At 36.6% G+C, this 21,977-nt stretch overlaps 1 protein-coding gene across 3 annotated transcripts in view; it reads right to left on the bottom strand.

The window, feature by feature from the left end:
- Positions 1-21,977, bottom strand: part of kazna (kazrin, periplakin interacting protein a) — a 47,917-nt gene continuing 25,940 nt past the window's right edge. The window contains exons 1-15 of one of the 3 annotated variants that reach the window (XM_056260872.1): positions 18,722-18,879; positions 14,863-15,054; positions 11,136-11,272; positions 10,833-11,003; positions 10,550-10,633; positions 8,186-8,360; positions 7,862-8,046; positions 6,691-6,814; positions 4,469-4,674; positions 4,191-4,309; positions 3,437-3,668; positions 3,139-3,240; positions 2,888-3,054; positions 2,629-2,749; positions 1-628 (exon numbers count right to left, since the gene is read on the bottom strand). In XM_056260872.1, the coding sequence (XP_056116847.1) occupies positions 470-628; positions 2,629-2,749; positions 2,888-3,054; positions 3,139-3,240; positions 3,437-3,668; positions 4,191-4,309; positions 4,469-4,674; positions 6,691-6,814; positions 7,862-8,046; positions 8,186-8,360; positions 10,550-10,633; positions 10,833-11,003; positions 11,136-11,272; positions 14,863-14,989 (2,109 nt within the window). In that variant the 5' untranslated portion in view covers positions 14,990-15,054; positions 18,722-18,879 and the 3' untranslated portion in view covers positions 1-469. Of the gene's footprint in view, positions 629-2,628; positions 2,750-2,887; positions 3,055-3,138; positions 3,241-3,436; positions 3,669-4,190; positions 4,310-4,468; positions 4,675-6,690; positions 6,815-7,861; positions 8,047-8,185; positions 8,361-10,549; positions 10,634-10,832; positions 11,004-11,135; positions 11,273-14,862; positions 15,055-18,721; positions 18,880-21,977 lie in introns of those variants that run through there. The other 2 variants (XM_056260870.1, XM_056260871.1) reach the window with 2 other exon arrangements.

The following is a 21,977-nucleotide window of genomic DNA, read 5'->3' as shown; positions in this document are numbered from 1 at the left end:
CCCAGTGGATTTGAACTTTATTCAATTCAAATAATCATCTATTCGAATAACAATGTACTATTTAACATGACATTTCACATTCTAATCTTCAGTATTTTGTGGTTTTGAATCTAACATCAACAGCTAAAATTCAATGTAAAACATATTCATTTAAATGGAAATAAATTCCAATTTCCACACAAACGTCAGCTATAATTTCATCAAACATCTAAACGGATAAATAAATGTTATGTGCTCTTTCAAATGGATGCTTAACTCTGTCTCACTTTGAGACAAATGAGTCCACACTCACAACAACATAAGGTCTACAAAACAATGCCAAGGCCCCTACTGGCATACTGAGGGTCCAGAGTCAGAAAATGTGAACTTTCTTTGAGAGTTCTTCAGTGTTGACCTTGAAAAGAAAATCCCTCCATTTGGGAGCCTTAAGTGTCATGTTTTTCAACAGTAGTCTAGACAGGAGAAAGACTCAGACATTAGTGAGCTCAGCAGCAGAAAAATGTCGAACTGGGCAACGCTCTTGCTGAAGCGAGACCTCTTGAAGTCCATTCCTTGGAAATGAGCCGGACCTGTTCTGTTGACTGATCTTCCGTCCAGCGAAATCCTTTGGGCTGAGACCGAGCTGCTGCTGCAGAAAGAAATGGATCCATCAGATTTCTGATTCACTGGTTCTACAAATATTTGACTTTTAAGAATTATTCAAGCAATAATATAAATCTTCACTCTCTGAGGGTGCATTGTTACTGAGAACTAAACTCAAAGGAAACTAAAGAGCACAGACCTTGAGAAGAGAACTCACAGTGGTTGTGCAAAGAGATTTATACAAAGGATAAAGTGTTAAATGGCTACCTTTAAAGGGTTAGTTCAGCCAAAAATTTCATTTATCTCATAATTTATCTCACCCTCAAGCCATCCTAGGTGTATATGACTCCCATTATAAAGCTTGGAAGAGCCAGGATGTTTTTTTAATATAACTCCGATTGTGTTCGGAAAGAAGAAAGTCATATACACCAAGGATGGCTTGAGGGTGAGTAAATTATGGGATCATTTTCATTTTTGGGTGAACTAACCCTTTAAGGGTTTCATTTCCTATGCGTTCCAAACCTGTATTAATTATTTTCTTCAGCGGAACATAAAAGAATATATTCTGTAGAACGTTGGGAACCAAACAACATTGGAGCCCATTGACTTACAGTGGTGTGAATAAGTTATTACCCCCATGCTAAAGTTGCCTAAAAAGAGGAATAAAAAATCATCTTTTGGAAATTGATCTTAATGCCTTAATTAGAAAAATGAGGAAAAATCCAACCTTTAAGGACACCAATTTTCTTTGTGTATGAATAATGTATCATACATAAATAAATGTTCTTCCTTAAAATACAGGGTGCATAAGTCAGGCCCCCCCTATGTTAAATTCCCATAGAGTCAGGCAGATTTTTATTTTTAAAGGCCAGTTATTTCATGGATCCAGGATAATATGCATCCTGATAAAGTTCCCTTGGCCTTTGGAATTAAAATATCCCACATCATCACATTCCCTTCACCATACCTAGAGATTGGCATGGGGTACTTTCCATAAGATCATCTTTCAATGCAAATCAAACCAGCTATTAGGCTAACTGAAATAACACCATGCCAATCTCTAGGTATGGTGAAGGGAATGTGATGATGTGGGATATTTTAATTCCAAAGGCCAAGGGAACTTTATCAGGATGCATATTATCCTGGATCCATGAAATAACTGGCCTTTAAAAATAAAAATCTGCCTGACTCTATGGGAATTTAACATAGGGGGGGCCTGACTTATGCACCCTGTATTTTAAGGAAGAACATTTATTTATTTATGATACATTATTCATACACAAAGAAAATTGGTGTCCTTAAAGGTTGGATTTTTCCTCATTTTTCTGATTAAGGCATTAAGATCAATTTCCAAAAGATGATTTTTATTCCTCTTTTTAGGCAACTTTAGCATGGGGGTAATAACTTATTCACACCACTGTATTTTTCAAAATACCTTCTTTTATGTTCAACAGAAAAAAAATCATACAGGTTTGGAACAACATGAGTAAATGATGACAGAATAAAAATACTACAATCCATGTTTTATTTAAAAAAATAATAAATATATATATTTGGGGGTGGATGTACTTAAATGTAATGAATTTAATGTCACAAAAAATAGGATTTAAGGCTCATTCACAACAATAGCAGAGTCCCCACCACAACTATAATGATAACAGCACAGAGAAACAATATTGTTGGAATCACTTTCTGAACTCCCCCCCGCCAGCTGATGAACGATACAAACATTGACAACCAATCAGAATATATCCTGCTTAAAAGAGCTCAAACATTTAAAGCGACAGACGACAAAACTGCAGCGTGCACTAAGAATAAACAGAAGAATAAACAGAACGATATCATCCGCTGGTGTGGATGCTAATATAGTTATCGTTATAGCTACAATTCTTAGAGTGAACGTGCCTTTATTTTCTTTTAATATTGTTTATTTCTATTTTTGATGTTGCCATCCATACATGTTCTTGACAGGTTTCAAAAGATTCCCCCCTAAAGGTGGCATTAGTATGAGATTTAAGAATTTCCGATTCAGGTTTAGTTTTCTACCTTCACCCTCCTTAAAGACTGCTGATCGTCATGAAAACTGGTTGATGAGCTGCTTAGAGAACTTTGTCGGTGGAGTGTGGGCGGAGTCCCCAAAGGTTCAACTTCCTGATCAAGCCCTGCCCTGCAGATACAGACATCTGTTGAGAAATCTGCACTACTCGACTCTCTCTTCATCTCTTGATTTTACAATATATAAAGAGACATTTATTATGATTGTGTAGTGTTCTTAGATAGTACTACAATACTAACAGTGCATTACCTGGCTGTACTGACAAGTGCCTTCATCTCTTCATTGAGGTGATGACGGACCATGTGCTTGTTGCTTGGAATACATAACGCTGTTGCCATGGTGTCAGAGCTGAAGGAGGGATCCAAAACCATGACAGCACCATGAACCCCACTGTTCTGAAGACTGTCAGCAAACTCCTAAATACAAAATACAAAGATACGTTTTTCTTTTGAGTCTTGAGATATACCAACACCTACACTTTCTCTGTTAGCATTGCATACCTTCAGATCAATCTCTTTGATCCATTTGATGATGCGATGACAAGTCCACACTACAGGGTCTGTGTTCTGATTCTCACACTCAAATCGTCTGGACTGCAAAATCTGCAGCAAAACAGTATTTGGTTATTTGTTGTTAACTTCATTAACTTTAGAAAATTTTATACATTCAAACGGGTTGTTTTTCCAAACTGGGCTTTTCTAATGTGTGTTTGTGATTGTTGTTGTTCCTTTTTGGTAAGGTTTGGTGCCTGTGGGAATCGCCAGGATTACAGCTTCTGGTTTATGTGTGTGTTTTTACCTCTTTGTCAAAGCTGAGCGTGTGTAGCAGCTGTATTCCCAGTAGCAGGCTGTTCTGGTGGGCTTTTTTAGAAACGTGCATATGTTTCTCTAGGTCGGTGCGCGTGAGTGTACTCAGGAGACGTCCGTCCACAAGGTGAGTGTGGAAGAACTGGGAATATTGAGGGAGACCCACATCTGTCAGCCAGGCCTGAGCCACCCAGTGATGATCCAGATCAGCTGCTTTAGAAAGGCTGAAACACATGGTCACCATAAAGAAAAAGGAAAATAGTTTAAAAATCTAGAAATAAATGCTTAAAATGCTTTTTATTCATGCTGGTTTCATATGGTTTAGAAAAATATACCACTTACAAATTGTTTTTAAAAATAATAATATTTGACAAGCCTTTTTGTTTTTGGTGGTAATCAACATTATGCCACACATTTTGTAGTCTGAACTTAACTTGTATTGATCTTGAAACTTTATTGAATATATTTTTTTATAGGATAAAAGTGCATGTACATCATGATATTTTCACGAATATCATGAATTATGAACATAATATTGTGATGTTACTAATAAAATAAATAGCATAATGGTTTTGCGTAGTCACACCACTTGCCTGACAATTTTAGAATTTGAACTAACCTTGTCTTGTCATTAAAAAGGTCCGTTTTTTTTAAGTGTCACCTTGACAGAACAATAAGGATCTGCAGGGGACATTTCTTTTTCTATAATATTATTTTATATAACTAATGGTGCGTTTATGTCTCACCCATGTCCTGATTCCGCATCCCTGTAGTCTTCAATTGCCAGACGGAGTTTTCGGCGGTGCATTGAATTACTGATACCCAAAACAAATTCAAGGTCCTCATCTGTAAGAACTAACAAGACCTAACAAAATACACCGAAATTAATGTGGGATTCTTAAATTCAGCCCAAAATAGCCTAAGTATTCAGAGCTGATATCATTGATCATGATAATTATAGACTCATGTAGACGTGTTTATGTACAATAACGGTAGACTGTATAATACAAGGTCACACATCTACCTTCCCACTTTTAACGTTGTCTGCACAGGCCCTTATGTACATCGGCATAGCCATGATCACCTCCAGCCACGCCTGCACGGTTCCTGCACGCCAACGACACATGGGGGCCGTCCGCGCGAGCTCCACCTGCTGAAGCCGATCCAGCTGCTCCTCGCATTCTGATAGGCTCGCACTGAGGCGGGCGGGGCTTGATAAACTATCGGAGTCTAGATTGGTGGATGACGGCAAAGGGGCGGGGCTTAAGTGCGAGTATGTTTTCTCTAATTTATGAGCATATTCATCGTGTTTTCTCAGGTAAAGAGAGGTGTGGGTTGTGTTCACGGTAGGCTACCATAAATACAAAATGTATTAATTCAGTGATGTTATATAAATGTCATGTAGCACATATTTTTTCTCATTTATATCACGTTTTTGAACACTAGCTGTTTAACACGTCTGTTAAAGCATCTTGTGTGTGTGACTGTGAACCAATAGTTTTACCAGTAGACGGCAGCACTAAACCGCCTCCAAAACCTCAACCAACCCAAGCGTCCATGGGTGATCCAGGCAGTGTTTGCTTAGAATTAACCTAAAGTGTTTGGGTCCAGAGGTTATAAATTCATGACTGACAAACCCGATGGCTACAGCTAAATGCTTGTAAAGAGTAAATGTTGTTGGAAAAGACATAAACAGCTCGTCTAGCCTGGTTTTGCCTGAGATTGCTCATCTATTCTACACAAGCCATCCATATATTAAACTTCCCCCTTTTCTAATAGTGCCTCATTATCTGGATTGTGGAGCTTACACATCACCAGAAGCTAACGAGGCACTGCAGAGGAAAAACAATACAGAATTCATCATGTGCCAAACTGACTTTGAGAGCCCCCGTCAAGACTTCAAAGTGAGATAAAAAGAACAAATGCATTAAGCAATCACACACACACACACCCCACACACGCATACACACCCCATGTGGTTAAGGATATTTAGTAATGAGTTAATTATGATTACACACACTCTATTACCTGAGATCCATCAGGCAGATGAGTTAGCCAAAGATGAGCTCAGGGAGGCAAAGTGCCAAAACACAATTACAAAGAGCAAAGAACTCAGCCACACGCTGTTCAGTGTTTTTGATTTTATTTCAAAATAGTCTGTAGTTATATAACTTATTACCATTTTCATTTCCATGCCATTTAGAGTTCCATGCTATTCAGCACCAGCCTGAGCCAAAACACAGCAGGGGAAACGAGAGCCGTCTCTCCATCTCCAGCTGATGAAGAACACACTACATGCTCTAAAAAAACTTGTTTATTTCTTCATTTCATGTCAGTGCAATATTGAAATGTACACAATGGTAAGAATCTGCCACTGAATGATAGCTAGCACTGATTTCAGAAAAATAAAAAAGAGACTATAATTACAACGTTTAATGGTGAAAGGCCCTGTAAAGGCAATGCAGTCCTCATTTGCAAAGCAGCATGGGAAACTACTGTGGAGCTCTATGTCATACCCTGCTTTATTTAAGGTACAGTAAAAATTTCCATGACAACTACCCCAAGCTTTTATAACCAATGATCTGAGTTTTGTATTTCCACACTGTTATCAAATTTTTTTTTGCCTCCTGGTTAGTGTTGTTGTGAAGGGATTTGTCAGAGTTAGTGTGTGTTACGGTGGTTATAAATTCTCCTGTGGGAAAGGCAGGGCGAGCCACTGCTCACTAAAGTCACACAACTACATCAAATATCCAAATATCATAATATGCTACAGTTAGACGAATAGATATCTTTTAGATCACAGTGTGAAATGGCACACATCCTTTTTTTGGAGGTTTTCATACACACTGAGGGTCCTGCTGACTTCCTACAGGAGAGCTCCATCAATATGTTTAACACACAGGTTTAAAAACAGCTGAGACGATGAGCGTTAAATGATATAAAAAGGCATCTGGAAACATTTACAAGCACTGAGCGCACAATGACAATTATTTCACATTCAGCAGTCCTTCAAGTTTCCAGTGAGATGCTAAAATGGGTATAAAATGAACACACACACACACACACACAGGGGAGGTTTGGTTCTACTGCGGCACAGTTTGGAATCATTGAACAGTCAGCTTGTGCTCATAAAGATGGCAGCGATACACACACACACACACACACACAGAAATGAGTAGCGTGGCTCTACGCAGCGTCACCAGTCAGCATCCTCTTCTATGTAGTAGTCGGGTGTGTTAGTAGTACCATCAAACAGAGTGGGGTCCATGGACTTTCTTTGCTTCCCTCGACCGAACACCCGCGACAGAGAGCCCAGACCCATCCTCTCTTTCTTTTTTCTGCGTCTCTGCTCTTCTAGATCCTCTAGAGACTAGAGACAGGGACAAAGAAATAAATAATGAGTAATAGAAGTAAAGGTGATACATCAAAAATGAGCAGAGAAGCTATTCAGCATTATGGCCCGATGCACACGAAGGTTGTCACAATATCTTAATCTCACGGTACAATACCAGCTAAAGTATCATAATACCACTCAAGATGTGTCATTCAAGATGTGCAAGGACAGAAGGCGATGGGTACTCTGCTGTGGTTTTAATTCTTTACAGTTTCAATGGATTATTATTATTATTATAGGTTGCAATTTTAAAAACAGTACTATTAAAATCTTAATATAATTTTAGATTACAATTAATCACAATATTGAATTAATAGCAATTATTATTAAAATAAAAAATTAATAAAAATTATTATATATATAATTATTATTTAGTCTCTATATTTTTTTTGTTATTGCAGACAAAATGTTTACTTAAATTTTGATTGAGTAAATAATATATGCACATTGCATTCTGCGCAAAGCATTTTTAATAATAGTAACAATAATATTATTATAATTTTAGAATCCAATTAATTGCCATATTGAATTAATAGAAATTAATAATAATAATAATAATAGTATATAGTAGTATAATGTAATTTTTGTACTAAAAGTTTGACAGGGCAAATAATATTAGCACCATGCATGCAATAATAGTAACACCATATTTTGTGCACCTCTTCTGAACAATTAAACATTTCACAACCTAAACCAAGGCATTTACAACAAAAAAAAGGTTGCATTTCACCTCTGCTTTAGCTTGTTTCCTAATCTAGCCATTCAATAAACCTATGAATATTGTTTAATATAGTATACTATAAATATTGCTGGCTCTGTGATGAATTGCTAGATATATTTCGCATTTGTATGTCGCTCTAAATAAAAGAGTGTGTTTAATGAATAAATGTAAATGTACATGTAAATGTATTTTGAGATTTGGGTATCAGGTAGACAGTATCATGCCACACCACCGTACACGTTTGTGTATTTTTGTAATGCAAAGAGTGTCACAGTGATTTGAATTCTGTGTTTGTGTCTTACATTGCAGAGGGAGTGTGTTCTGTGTCGTGGTGAATCGGATGCCGTTGAGGATCTCTCTCCCTCCATCACTGAGGCGTCTGAGATGACAGACGGTTGTTTCGAGTGACACGGACTGATCCTGGCTGCGGCTGATGACATCATGCTGATGCCATCAGCATCGCAAACGCATGATGATGCTTTCAGTGCTAACATACACAAACATATGACTGATTCAGTGAATTTGTTTCAGAATTAGGAGGCTGATTTTAACTCGGGTAACTTCAGCTTGTTCAGATCTCTATACAGACAGGTCATTATTGTATGTGTAATGTGTACTATATGTACCCTGTCTGTCCATTGAGTAGTAAAGGTTTTGTTGACTCTGTCGTATCGCCGCAGTCAGAGGAAGCTCTGCATGCATCGCCCACTCTTGGTTGCCGTTGACGACAGTTTCCGTGGGCATGGCCAGCGAATGTCGCTTAGGAACATCCTTAGTGAGAGTAGCCAAAGACTGTTTTGCCTGGAATACACAAACAGATTTAATTCAATTAGGTCCACTTCTTTGTCCAGAGAGTGTTGTAAACAAGTGTAAAATGTGTGAAAATGAATGTGTAGTACTGCCCAGAATAACTGCTCCAAACTGTTTCATGGTAGTGGCAGTCTGGAGCTACAGACAAGTTATTAATAGGCCCACACAGAATTCTGCAGAAAATACTACATACGTCTAAACTTGTTTAATTCTAAACTTGTTAAAACAATGTTCTAAAACAATAGAACATCTGTTTTCCAAAACAAAATTATCCATCCTTCTTCCCCCCTTATGTGTTAAATCCCATTGTTTTAATATTTTTTGACCAATAAATATCCATGAATTTTCAAGTTGTTCGTGTCTACTGAATTCGGATATTTAAAAAACACATTTAGAAGCTTTATGCTATATATATATAATTTATATATATTAAACATTGTTTTTATGTTCATAAAATATTAGGGATGCACGGTATATCGGCAACCATATCAATATCGGCCGATATATGTTCATTTTTAATGTTATCGTTATCAGCCTGATAAGAAAATTTTGCAGACATATTTAAGCTGATAAATAATGGATTATTTCCTTCCGCTGAGACACTTCAGATGCGCACTGTTTGCCATGATGGTTTTTATTTGCTTGAAATATGATTGGAAAAAAGGAAACTATAGTAAAGTGCAACATGTGCAGCACAAGTCTGTCATATCGGCTACATAAAATTATAACGAGAATATTATAATTGTGTGCTTGAGACATGGATTTTAATGGTGAGACTTTTGCTTTTGTAATCAGGCTCTCAAAAATTATCAAAAAAATTGGATTTAGATTTATCGGCCAATATATCGGTTTATCGGCTTTCAAATATAAAGAATTATCGGTTATCGGTATCGGCCAAAATTTTCATATCGGTGCATCCTTATAAATTTTTTTATATATTATTTAAAAAAAAGAAGTATATATATATATATATATATATATATATATGTTGATATTTTTTTTAAATATAAAAATAATCTTCATGTTTCATATAAATTATATATATAGCATATAGCTTTTTATAGTTATAGTATAGTATAAATAGTATAAATATAGTATAGCATGAATATAGTATAGTTCCCACATAAAATAACATATATATATATATATATATATATATATACACACACATATAGTACTGTACAAAAGTCTTAGGCATGTTAGTATTTTCACCCAAAAAAAAAAAAAGGTTAAGGCAGTTAAATATATCTTTTGCCGTAGTGTGTCAGTAGGAAATATCAGTTTACATTTTCAAACATTCCTTTTGCCATTAATTATAATAATCCATTGAGATTTTTGTATGCACAAGTAGTCTGACAACAGCCGGTATATTCCACACAGAGATCTGATCTCACCCTCATCGAGTCCATCTGGGAGTCCTTGGTGGGACTCGATGTTGGTGAGATTAGATCATACAGGCTGTTGTCAGACTCCTTTGTGCATACAAAAATCTCACTGGATTATTAAAATGAATGGCAAAGGGAATGTGTGAATTTCCTACTGACACGGTACAAAAATATATAAATAACCGGCTTAAACCCATTTTTTGGGGTGAAAATACTAAAGTGCCAAAGACTTTTGACTATACATATATATATAATATTTAAACCTATGTTGCTATTTTATGTGGGACTGTGGGAAACCTGTTTTCTTATAAAAACAGGCAACCAATAAAAGTGAATTCTCAATACTGTTTAATACATTATACCATTTGTAAATCATTTTTGCAAATTTCTGCACAACTGTTCCCGCAATTGGTGCGCTAAAGCCTGCAGATTCCATGTTGGGCCTAGTTCGAAATCATTTCACATTACAGTCATGACAGACAACAAGCCCAAATAACACCACCACCATCATTGCCATATTCTTCATTATCATTGGGTCAGAATGCTTCCCGAGTTTCTAAACATTCTAATAAACTAGCATGCAGAGAGAAACACACAAACACATTGATACTCACAGCAAGGGAACAGAACTGTACATGCTTTTTCCATTCCATAAACAAAACGCGTTTGTTCTCAAAACAAAATACACGTGCAACCAATAACATAGTCTAAATTCTGCATATCAGAGAGGGAGTCAACACTGCAGACCGATCAAAGAGGGACTTGGGGTTGAGTGACAGGCCTGGCTTATCTTACCGACACTGTTTTAGGTGATGCTGGTCTTTCTGGAGATCGAACAAACACGCGACTCTCTAGTTTCTGAGCCATAAAGTTACTCATCTGTTAAAGAAACACACACATAAACAAAGCACCCATACACTACTCAACACTGAAGTTTTTGAGCTAGTTGACAGATTGTTTGAAGACACTCTAAATCAGATAAACACGCATTTCAAATATTTATGAACCCACTCGGCAGACAAGAAGCAGGATATTCTAATGTGTGGTATCCTGTTTTTCTAAATAATGTGTATCTTACCATAGTTAGTTCAGCCTCCAGCTCCTTGATCCTGTTCTCTTTCAGGTCCAGTGCAGAGCGGAGTGCACTTGCGTGTTCTGTGGCCTCTTTGGTTTGTCGACGTAGGTCCCACTTTTCCCGCTCTAAAAGATCCTTTTCCCTCGCCAAGACTCTCACTGCATCCTCACTCTCCTACAACACAAACAAGTTTGTGTGTGAATACTGATGTGTGTGTGTGCATGTGTATACGTGGGAATTCATGCATGTTTAAAGTTGCTGTGCAAGTATTAATGCATAAGACATGCGAGTCTGCCAGGAAAATACTTTTCGGTGTTGCTCATAGTTGCGTATGAAGTCTCGTAGCTGCTCCTCACGGCTCTCCAGTGTTGTGTAGAGCTGCTGCATCTGATTCACGAGATCAGTCCTCTCCAACCTCAAACGCTTCCGGTCTGCCTTCATTGCTAGGGGAAAAAGAGAGATAAAGATAAAGATATATAAAAAGTTCCTCAGATGGACCCCTCTCAAAAACCTCTAGACAGCAAGGGAATATGCTTTAAGTATTCAAGGAACTTTAATATATTTTGAGAGTATTTTTAAAAACCTTCCCATTTGATGGGGTTCTTGGAAGAAAGTCTGACCATCTCTGAAGTGCGTGCTGGAACTTATGGGTTACTTGTTTTAAGAGAACCGACCCTATACTGTATGGACCTTATTCTATATATACCCGCAAAAATTAAGCAACAAAGCTGTTTTCAACATCGATAATAATAAGAAATGTTTATTGAGCACCAACCAGCATATTAGAATGTTTTGTGAAGTGACTTGAACTTTTATTAAATTAAAATTGCAATGATATTTCACAACATTACTGCTTTTTAAAAAAAAAGCAGCCTTGGTGAACATAAGAGACTACTTTCAAAACCATTAAATCCTCTTACTAATCCAAAACCTTTGAGCAGTAGTCTGTTTCCTCAAGTCACATGATTATAGGTATAATTCATATCCATAGCACAAACACCAAAGTTTAATACATAGAGTTATCGATTTAAAATAAATCCCAATCCTAAGTATGAGTGATAGCAATCCTTATTGGAGGCCTTGCGAGCACCAATAATTAAAGAACACAAACCAAAAAGAAAGAGAAAACAATATAAGCAATAATGTTTCTTATTATTGAAAATAAAAGTACTTGTATTAACTTTGCAATGTGTGTAATAGTTTAAAATAATTTTCTAAAATCAAGGTTCTGTGCTCCACTGCTAGTTTTGCTCTGACAAATCAGAAGTGCTGCACAACCTTGACTATTGTCAACCTTCTGCTCTGTTTTAAACAGTATGAATTAAAATAATATTCATAATAAGACCTTGCCGAGAGGCCAAGAGAAAGCATGAAGGATATCTGAGATATAAGAAAGGGAATTACTCATCTACCCATTATAAATGGACCTCAGTGTTGATAAAATACTGCTGCTATGGATTCACCTGCCAGTGCAGTTGTATGTAGTCATATTAAACCTTAAAGATTTTCTGAAATGTTTTTTCAAGTGCTATTTTGGTCTGTGGTCTTGATCAATTTAAAACTATAATATGGTTTAATTTGCATATAACCGTTCCCATTTATACATTACTATTATTCTCTTGATGCCCAATCCCTCTCTCTCTCATTCCCTCTTTTTCCTCTTCTAGGGTGTCTCTCTCCCCAGCTGGCTGTGGTTAATATTGTGTGATAACAGAGGCAGTAATTGACTGTTTTAGGTTGTTTGTATAGTCTCTGCTCTGACTTGCAAATTGCAGCTCGTCTTTTCCAAGGACATTGAGTCCATTCACCCACCACTTAAAGACTCATTATACAGGAGCCAAAAGGCACACACAAAAAAAAACCTTTACACACTCGTGTACACACACACACACACACACACACACACACACACACACACACACACACACACACACACACACACACACACACACACACACACACACACACACACACACACACACACACACACACACACACACACACACACACACACACACACACACCTGGTCGGAGGTGGAGAGAGATTGTGAATAGCAGTGAACATTCAGATCAGTAGATCCTGTAAGGAGAGCTCTTTAAATGTTCTCCCAAACAGTGTGCGTTTCATTTAATATTGGATCATGTTCCTTTTCCATTAGCTCACACACAAAAAAACATGATTAGTTATATGAGTTTTCTTTATCCCTCCATCTATTGCTGACGTGGATTTCTACAGCAGACATGTACAATGCTCATTTCAAAATGATGATTTTCATTACTGATTTCAGTAAGCCTTCGCAGAATACTGCAGACACACAAAGTCAGCTCTGCTCAGATGAACACAGAAGACAGCACCCACAATGCAAAGCTGTTTAGGTGAAATTAATGTTAAGGATTGCCATTCAACTCTCCCTGATCTAGAATATCTATTCCTGCATTCCTGTCACACTGGGCTTTAAGGGTCATTGGAAAAAAGTAGACTTCAAGACAAAGTCAGACCAAGGAGGTTAGAATCCCTTGATACCTAAGCACTGAGAATATTATGGCAGTTTTGTGGTCAGTGCTTTTCTGATTACTTCTGCATTTCACAGCTACAGAGCTGAAAAATGAGTAGCAGCACAAAATAAAGAAAGACGAGAGATGACATCTAAATCGCTTTGAGGAACTTTTAAATGGTGCAGTCAAAACACCTTTTGCACTTCAAATATATATACTGGATCAAATCACTTGTCTGACACTCTTGTTTAAATATGAGGTGTATAATATAATGTAATGTAATGTAATGTAATGTAATATAAGATTCTAAAACTGCCAGTAGGTGGGGGTAAATGTCCAGCGTTGTCCACAAATGAAGAGTCAGTCATTCATTCAATTCGTTGAAATGGCTGATTCATTCAAGAATGAAGGAAATAGGTGTGTCTAATCGGTGTGTGACATCAAAGTACTGCGAGAGCGAATAGAGAGCAGACGGCTCTGTATGATCTCTAATCTCTCTGGCAGTACTTTGATGTCACACCGATTGGCCTGCGCAGAGCCGCTTCAAGTTGAACACACCTATTAGCTCTCTTTATTAATGGGCCATTAAATAATTTGTTCACCCGATTGATTTGCTCGAAACGTGGATTCATTCAGTAATAAAACGCCGCTGTTGTGTTGCTCGGAGACGCACTACAGTTCTGTTCTGGCTTTATAGGCAATATATTAGTTGGAATTTTTTTGCAAAAACAGACAATATTGTTTGTAAAATATATCACAATTTTACCTTCTTATTTATTGAACTGTTGTTTAAATCAATATCACATTTGCACTCATGCTATTCGAGACAATGACAGCACTCATGTGATACTGCGCTCGTAACTCGTGTGATATTGATATTGCTTAACTATATCATATCATATAGGCCTATATACTGTATATCAACTCAGACATCAACTCGTACAGGGGCATTTTTATCTTGAATTTTAGGGGTATTCTTACTACATTCCATAGGCTCCATCACGCGGTGAGTTGTTGCCCTGCATCATGTTCATCACCAATCAACTATATGAAATGTAAGATTATCTACATAGGTCTGTGGGTGGGGCCAGGTTTGGTAAATAAGTTAAATTATTTTAACACATTATTTTTCCATAACCAATTAAATAAAATTAACACGTTAAATCAACAGCCCTGCATATAATAATCAACAATAAAGTAAATATATATATAAAGTAAATAACAATAAAGTAATATAAGGGTATGATAGTGGGCTAATGCCGCTCCACAAGTCAATTCATGTAAATGACACGTTAAAAATGTGCCAAAATGAATGCATAAACCATTATAAATCACTCATAAATAAATGAAATCAATAAAGCAATCAACCACTCCTATTCTCTCCATAATATTTATGAATAGTCTTTGTTTCCATGAGCAAGTTTGCACTAAGCAAGGGGTTTGTGCTTTTATGTCTATTGTTTATTTCAAAATGACAGGTCTAGGGTAGGCTGAGAGCTGGGGATGAAAGGTCGGGCTCATTGTATTCATTTCCTACCTTGTAATGCCTCCTTTGCTCTGTCCAGCTCCTGCTCTTTCTGTGTTAGCTGCACTCGGATCTGCGAGACAGACAGCAGCTCCACGGAGCATCCTCCTCCTGTCTCCTCCAGCTCACGATTCAACATCTCCCTGACCTGCTTCAGCACAGACACCTCCTCCTGCAGACGCACCACCTCCTCATGCAACAGCACTACAGAGGAAAGGACAAAAAGAGAGAGAATAATTAAATAATTCAACATTATAATCATCACTGTGATGGTTTCCTGATTTACTTTGCTAAACAGTTGAAGGTTTTTATTATTATTCAATTATTTACAATCATTGATATAAGAAGTGGCATGAGCCAAGTGGATTCTCAATCAATCAATCAATCAATCAATCAATCAATCAATCAATCAATCAATCAACAAAAAGCATGGACATGATTTGACAACGTTAAATGGTCCTGAAATAGTCACACTTCTATTGTTCGCGGTAAAAAATGAGCGCATTGGAAATGAATGGGAAACTAATTTCAACTAGTGGAAGCATTTGGTACTGCGCCCAATCAAAATCTTACTGAAAGCTAATTTTTTGAGATATCAACCTCAAATTAGGAACACAACTTGTTTAGATTTATGTTATGAACTTTTTCAGCAACTATTTTCAAGTCTACTTTAAGAAAAAAAAACTTTTCACTTCAGCAATAATCTGCCAAGTATTTAAAAATATTAAATCCAAAACATTAAAGATTTATGATAGTTTAACTTGGAAATGTAATTTTCAGGCCCATGCTGAAAAAGTGAATACATGGATTATAACTACTGCATAAATATACATTGATACAAAATATGAAATAAAAAACAAGGTCATTTTTGACCGACACAGTTTTCTAAAACGTTTCTGTTTCAACTAAATGCTGCTTTTATAACCCAATAACCCAAGAAATATATAAATATTATTTTTCTATTTATTCTTTTTGCAGTGCCTGCAACCCCTAACCATAACAATAAATCACAATATACCTGAAGAAGTTTATTATAAATGGCAATTATAATCCAGGATTTTGGAATATGAAAAGAAATCTTTAAGTATTCCATCAATTTAACTACATACTCAATATGCAAATATTCCTCCTACATGCGTTCTGAAACAAGTAGATCCACTCAGCAGGTGTTAGGACACAAGCATAAGAGCATTCCAGTCATTTCTGCAGAATTTTGCAGAGAGAGGCTATAGAAACTGAGTATAGGCAAAGGATGATAGTGATAAAGAAGACACAGTAATCATGCATCTACAGTACACAACGAAATCACACATTCATTATCTAAATATGCATGATTCTGCACATATGCATACAGAATCACAAAACATCTGCTTACTACAATCTTTGAGCTTTAAATTCTTAAATAGCACTTCTGGATTTACACAAAGAGATAAGTGTGCATACATACACAGTAATGTGTGAATATAACCATAAAGACTATAAAACAGTAGCCTGTGAGCCAATGTAAGGTGTGGTGTGTGTGTGTGTGTTTCATAATGAGCTTTGACCCATGTCAGTATGGCCGTGTTTATGAGTTTGTTTTAGTTGTTGCCATTCTGAAGAGTTCAGTTCAGCCACGTGAGAGCTTCAGTTGATATCTGATTCACTCTCTATCCTTTCTAAACACTGTGAGGAGATCGTGTGAGTTTAAAAAGTTCAACAATCTAATAAATATTCACATCACAGTTGGCTGGTATGGAACAGGTGAGGAATCCTGAACATCTGGTGTTCCTTCTTGCCAGAACAGGCTGAAGTCTTGTCACAAGCATCTAATGCAGTTCTAGAGCACTGCAGATCCGGCAGGCTGTTTTACACGGATTAGAGCTGTAAGACCTTGGCATCAACTAATCCAAAAATGAGCCTCTAGAATGCAGATGCGACTCTAGATTAGCTGATGGGTTCAGTGAAGGGTTACAGTTGGCACTAGCCGGTAGTTTCTTGTCCAGACAGGATTTTTTTTATTACTGTTATGTATTACATAAGTGTATGGAGTGAGTTTTTACCTGGACTCTCTGTGCTTGCTATTTTAGGCCTTTAAAAACAGGATATCAGATCATTTAAACAAGCTAGACAGAGCACCCTACGGAAGTAGCCCTCAAAAAAGCAAACACTTCGAACAACGTTCATGGCATGAAATAACAAAATATCAAACCAATTGGTATCTGGAAATGATGCTAAACGTTTATTCCAAAGTAGTTTATTTTGAGCAATTTTTCCTGTCAGTTCCACTTAAGTTCCTTCTTTGCAATAGATACCACTTGGTTTCATGTTTTGTTAACCAAGGCAATGACATTAATACATTTTAAGTGTGACAGAGAAATAAAACACAGAATGTGTGGGCTTTTCATGGAATTTAAAGAGTCTTGAGTGTCTTGGCCTTTGAGGACACAACAGAAAAGGGCAGAGATCTGATATCCACGCTCTGAAGAGTTTGATTAATTCTATTAGTGCAGTCAACCACAAAATGAGTCTGTGAGCCTTAGGGAGATGACTAGAAGAGGACTGATCTTTGGGCTTTTAATTAATATAAAATAATGTAGTGAAGGCACAAAAAAATAGTTAAATAATTAATTAATTAAAGGTGACCAGTTACAGTACTTAAGATACGTTTACTCTAATCTCGCAGCAACCATAAACAGCATTTCAAAAAATAACAGTGACTGTCGGCATGAGCGTTGCAGAGTCATAATTGATCAGATGAACGTTTGCATCATACACATGAAGTTTGGACTTGATAATAAAGAGACTGCTGGCTTGTGATGTGTATTTGTTTCTGTTCTGGAAAGCTCGTGCTTCAGTTTATGTACAGTGGGATGAAACGATGCCAGGCCTGTCCAGTGTGATAAATACAACTCCCAGAGTTTCACCATGCTCTGTGTTATCCATCTTCTGATGGTGGGCTTTTTTGATGCAAACAGCTCCATGACAATGCATCACTGCATGTTTTTCAGCTTTTAAAAATGAATTTTACATTAAACAGAATGATGACGACGACATGTAAAAAAAAAAAGCCATTCATTTTCTCAAATATTTTCATCATTTATCTGGACAGACAAAAAAGGTTTTCACAATTTTGGAGTCCTGCAGAGTTGAGTGACTCACATAAATCATTTCAGGAAATAAATAAGAAATTTTCAAGCTTTCCTCCTACTATTAAATTAAGTAGCCTAATGTTTATGAGGAATTACTTAAATGTTAATTTATGTACATCTTATGGCGTGACACCTCCACATAATAAAAAGAGAAATATTTAGCATTAATAGCATAAAATAAAGCAAATTATACATATTTATATTACTGTATAATGTAAATAGTTATACATAGTTAATAAATTATATACATAATATTTTAAATATGCCTATTTTTGGTTAAATGTTCTATTATTATTATTATTGTGCACACCATTAAATCTTAAGAAATGATCATCAGCAACAATTTTTTTTGTTTTACACTCCAGAAAGTGTAAAACATTTACTTTAACTTAAACTCTTGATATACTGTCCATTTGTTAACTATCCAAGTGTGTGTGTGTGTGTGTGTGTGTGTGTGTGTGTGTGTGTGTGTGTGTGTGTGTGTGTGTGTGTGTTTGTGTGTGTCCACATGTGCACGCCTGTGTGCATGCATGGCTGTGTGTCTATTTGAATATAAACAAGCCTGATGATGTTACAGTCCATAATTTCTGATGCTTCATTGCATGCATACACATACATCATCTGAACACACACAAAAACCCTCACTCTGTAAAACCAGTCATGCAGCTACAAAGAAACTTTTGCTGCTCTCCGTTTCCCTGCAGCCTGAGGGAAATGCTCACAATCACTCGTTTACTCACCCGCATTCACCTCTCGTTCCTCGCTGACATCTCCACAAATCAAATGATTGGGATTAAAAGAATCTCAACTACCATCTCCTGAACGGAATCCAACAGCAAGCCAAATTCAAAAGCTCAAACTCCCTCTTCACCTGCCAGGAGCGACTCCCACTGGTTTACAGATATTAACTATCCTCAGCCCTCCCTCTCTTTCTCTGCTTAAAAAAGGAGGAGCTACAACTGACACCAATGTTCAACACACACACACACACACACACGTTGTGCTAAAGGAAAAGAAGGATCTAAGGTCAAGGTGCAGAATTTCAAACAGGTAATGACTCTCTTTTCAAACATATCCACATACACACACACACACACACACACACACGCCAGATTCCGGTAAGAGGAAACCATACACACACACAGACACACACATTGAAGTTAACAATCAACAACTAACGCACTGTTCTCAGTATAAGCTACAGGAAACCCCTGATATTGGCACCTATCTCCATTCACTTGTTTTTGTCAATCAGTTTTGATCCAAGTCTCTCAGCATGTGAAGGCGGGAGGCAGGGGGGTAAATGTAACACACTAAATTGAAAGATGACACTTACACAGCACATGCTCAGTAAAGATAAATTCCCGTCTGAGAGAAAGATCTTCAATTGTTTCACTTTGTGAGAAATTTACAACAAAAATTTGTCAAATGTTTCTCTTATGCAGTTTAATTATTTAATTCAAAATAATATTAAATTAATATGTCATCTCTCGGTTAAAAAGTTAACCGTTTAACAAAAACGCTTCATCATGACTGTGTTGAGATTCAAAACTAGTCATGACATCTCCATTTCAGATAAAAAAATTTTTTTTTAAATTATAGTGAAAATTATGTCATCAAAATTTTTACATTATGTAAGGGTTAATGCCCAACGAGGTGTCCATTGTCAGGTTTTAATGGACGATGGCGAGGTGTGAACAGGCCGACGCGCAGCGGAGGACGGTTGCCTCCGCCGAAGTCCATTAAAACCTGACAATGGACACCTCGGAGGGCATTAACCCACTTATACCATGGTCACTTGCCAAATAAAACATTTTTAAAACATTAGTTTATATTTTAATTAGGCTGAATCTAGTTTTTACAAATAATAACTTGCCTGACGTTTTATTTAGCAACCGGAGATATTTATAGTCTGCTCAGCTTGTAGAACCCTTCAGGTTCAAAAATGCATTTTTTTTTTTCATGAAACACAAAGGTAGGCATAGTTATTTTTTTATTACACATAAAACAATTAATCAAACAAAAAAACCAATTAGTTCTGCGCTCCAGCGATTTGCGCTTATAGAGGGCAATAAATTAATCAGATCAAAGAGAGGGTCATTTGCCTACACATGCTCCCGGTGTTATCTCTTTGTGTCGTTTCTCCGTTTTATTTACATTTTTTCTTTCTTCAGCAGCATCCCAGTCGTCAAAGTTGTCATATTCTCCATAAATGTTAAAAGAAATAACGAAGTCGCTCATTGTTGTATTAGTAGGCTATGTAATATCTAACTAACATTAGATGTTTGTTTTGATAGAGCAAATTGTTAACAGATACTTTGACTGCCTGTTGCTATGGTTACTCACAGCTGTTGTAAGGCAGCGCATTTATTTATTAATTTCAAATGGTAAACTGTCAGTTTCACCAGAACTACTTTACTAGGTGTCCTCTATCACTTTTTAACGGACACCCTGCAGCCAATCAGAATCGAGCATTCACCCAGACCATGGTATAAATCATAATAATTATCACATTATATGTTTTTACTGTCACTTCTGATTCAATTTTATCTTTGCTGAATAAAAATATTCATTCCTTTAATAAAAAAAAACCTTACTGACCCCAAATTTTTGAAAGGTAGGCTACTGTACAAATGTTTCTTATACCAAAAAAAGAAAAGAAAAAAATGGCAGGCAGATTTGTAGTAGTCTATCAGTTATGAGGTATTTTTTTTTTTACATTTCTTGACTTGACACATCTTTTTCCCCAAAGTGACTTTTAAAAAAAATCAGTTTGTATCTCCCTTGGGAATCGAACCCATGACCTTGGTGTTGGCAGGCAGCATAATGCAGTATCAGTTGAGCATGCCCAAAAATGTGATTAAGCTCACTAGGTCATATGTGCACACTGACATATTCACTCAGGTACTTACAAACCAAAACTGATTCACACACAAAATATGTGTGTCTGAATATAGCTGTGTTGCTTTTCAACACTGAGATACATTTTACAGATCCCTCAGGATGGTTTATCAACACACACATGACACCTGTCAAAAGGGTTCACACACATCCGCTTAACGCACAGACAAACATACAATCCCATTTACACAAAGGAATGTAAAGTGTGAATAAATGCTGTGCCAACCCCACCGTAGGCAAAGACAAACAACTGCAGGCTGGAGTCACCTTCTGACAGCGGATTATTCTAGTCTTTGAGTCACAGAAACAGAAGCCCTTACACTTATGAAGTATAATAAACAAACTCACAAAAGCCAACATAAATTGACAACGTGACCCAGATGAAAAATCTAAGTTTTATCTAAGAGAATAAAAGAGTGATAAATGAGACGACGTTTGTTTAAGAACTGCAGCCACAGTCACTCCCTCTATGGAGATGATAAATCAATGGATTCATAATTTATCACCTTTGATTCAAAGCTAATGAATAGAGAACCTCAATCAGTTGAGTCTCTAAGAGTCAACCTGCAGTCAGGGCCAAGAAAACACTGTAAGATAATATGGTAGGGTCTCTCTAACACTCCATCTCTCTCCCTTTTATGACATGTTCAGTAGAGAGTGAATGTGTGCAGTCTCTCATAGCTAGACTGGACCACAGACATAACGTCTGGTCCACAGTGTTGAAAGTTATCCTGGCCAAGAACTAGGGCTGGGCAATATCTCACAATATCATTTTTTCCATATCATACAAAATTGATATTCATCATCGCAATATTCATTTACTATTAATGGGGAAGGAAATGCTTTCCAAATATTTGTTAAACCTTGAGAAAGAATGTACACATGTAAACTTGTTTGTTCACAATTAAACTCCACAGAGTAGCCATTTAGCCATTTTCATTTAGGGCCCCATGAAATCCATTTTATTTTTCCCAAAATTCTATTTTATTTTATGATTTAATATAAATTTATATAAACTTTAACAATTTAATCAAGCTTTTAAAATGTAATCAAATGAAAATATATCAATTAATTTACAACAAAACATTGGATTTG

The sequence above is a fragment of the Rhinichthys klamathensis genome, unplaced genomic scaffold (assembly GCF_029890125.1).
Source record: "Rhinichthys klamathensis goyatoka isolate OS25496 unplaced genomic scaffold, OSU_Roscu_1.1 h1tg000180l_1, whole genome shotgun sequence".
Taxonomy (NCBI): domain Eukaryota; kingdom Metazoa; phylum Chordata; class Actinopteri; order Cypriniformes; family Leuciscidae; genus Rhinichthys; species Rhinichthys klamathensis.
This window is presented reverse-complemented; position numbering and strand designations above follow the sequence as displayed.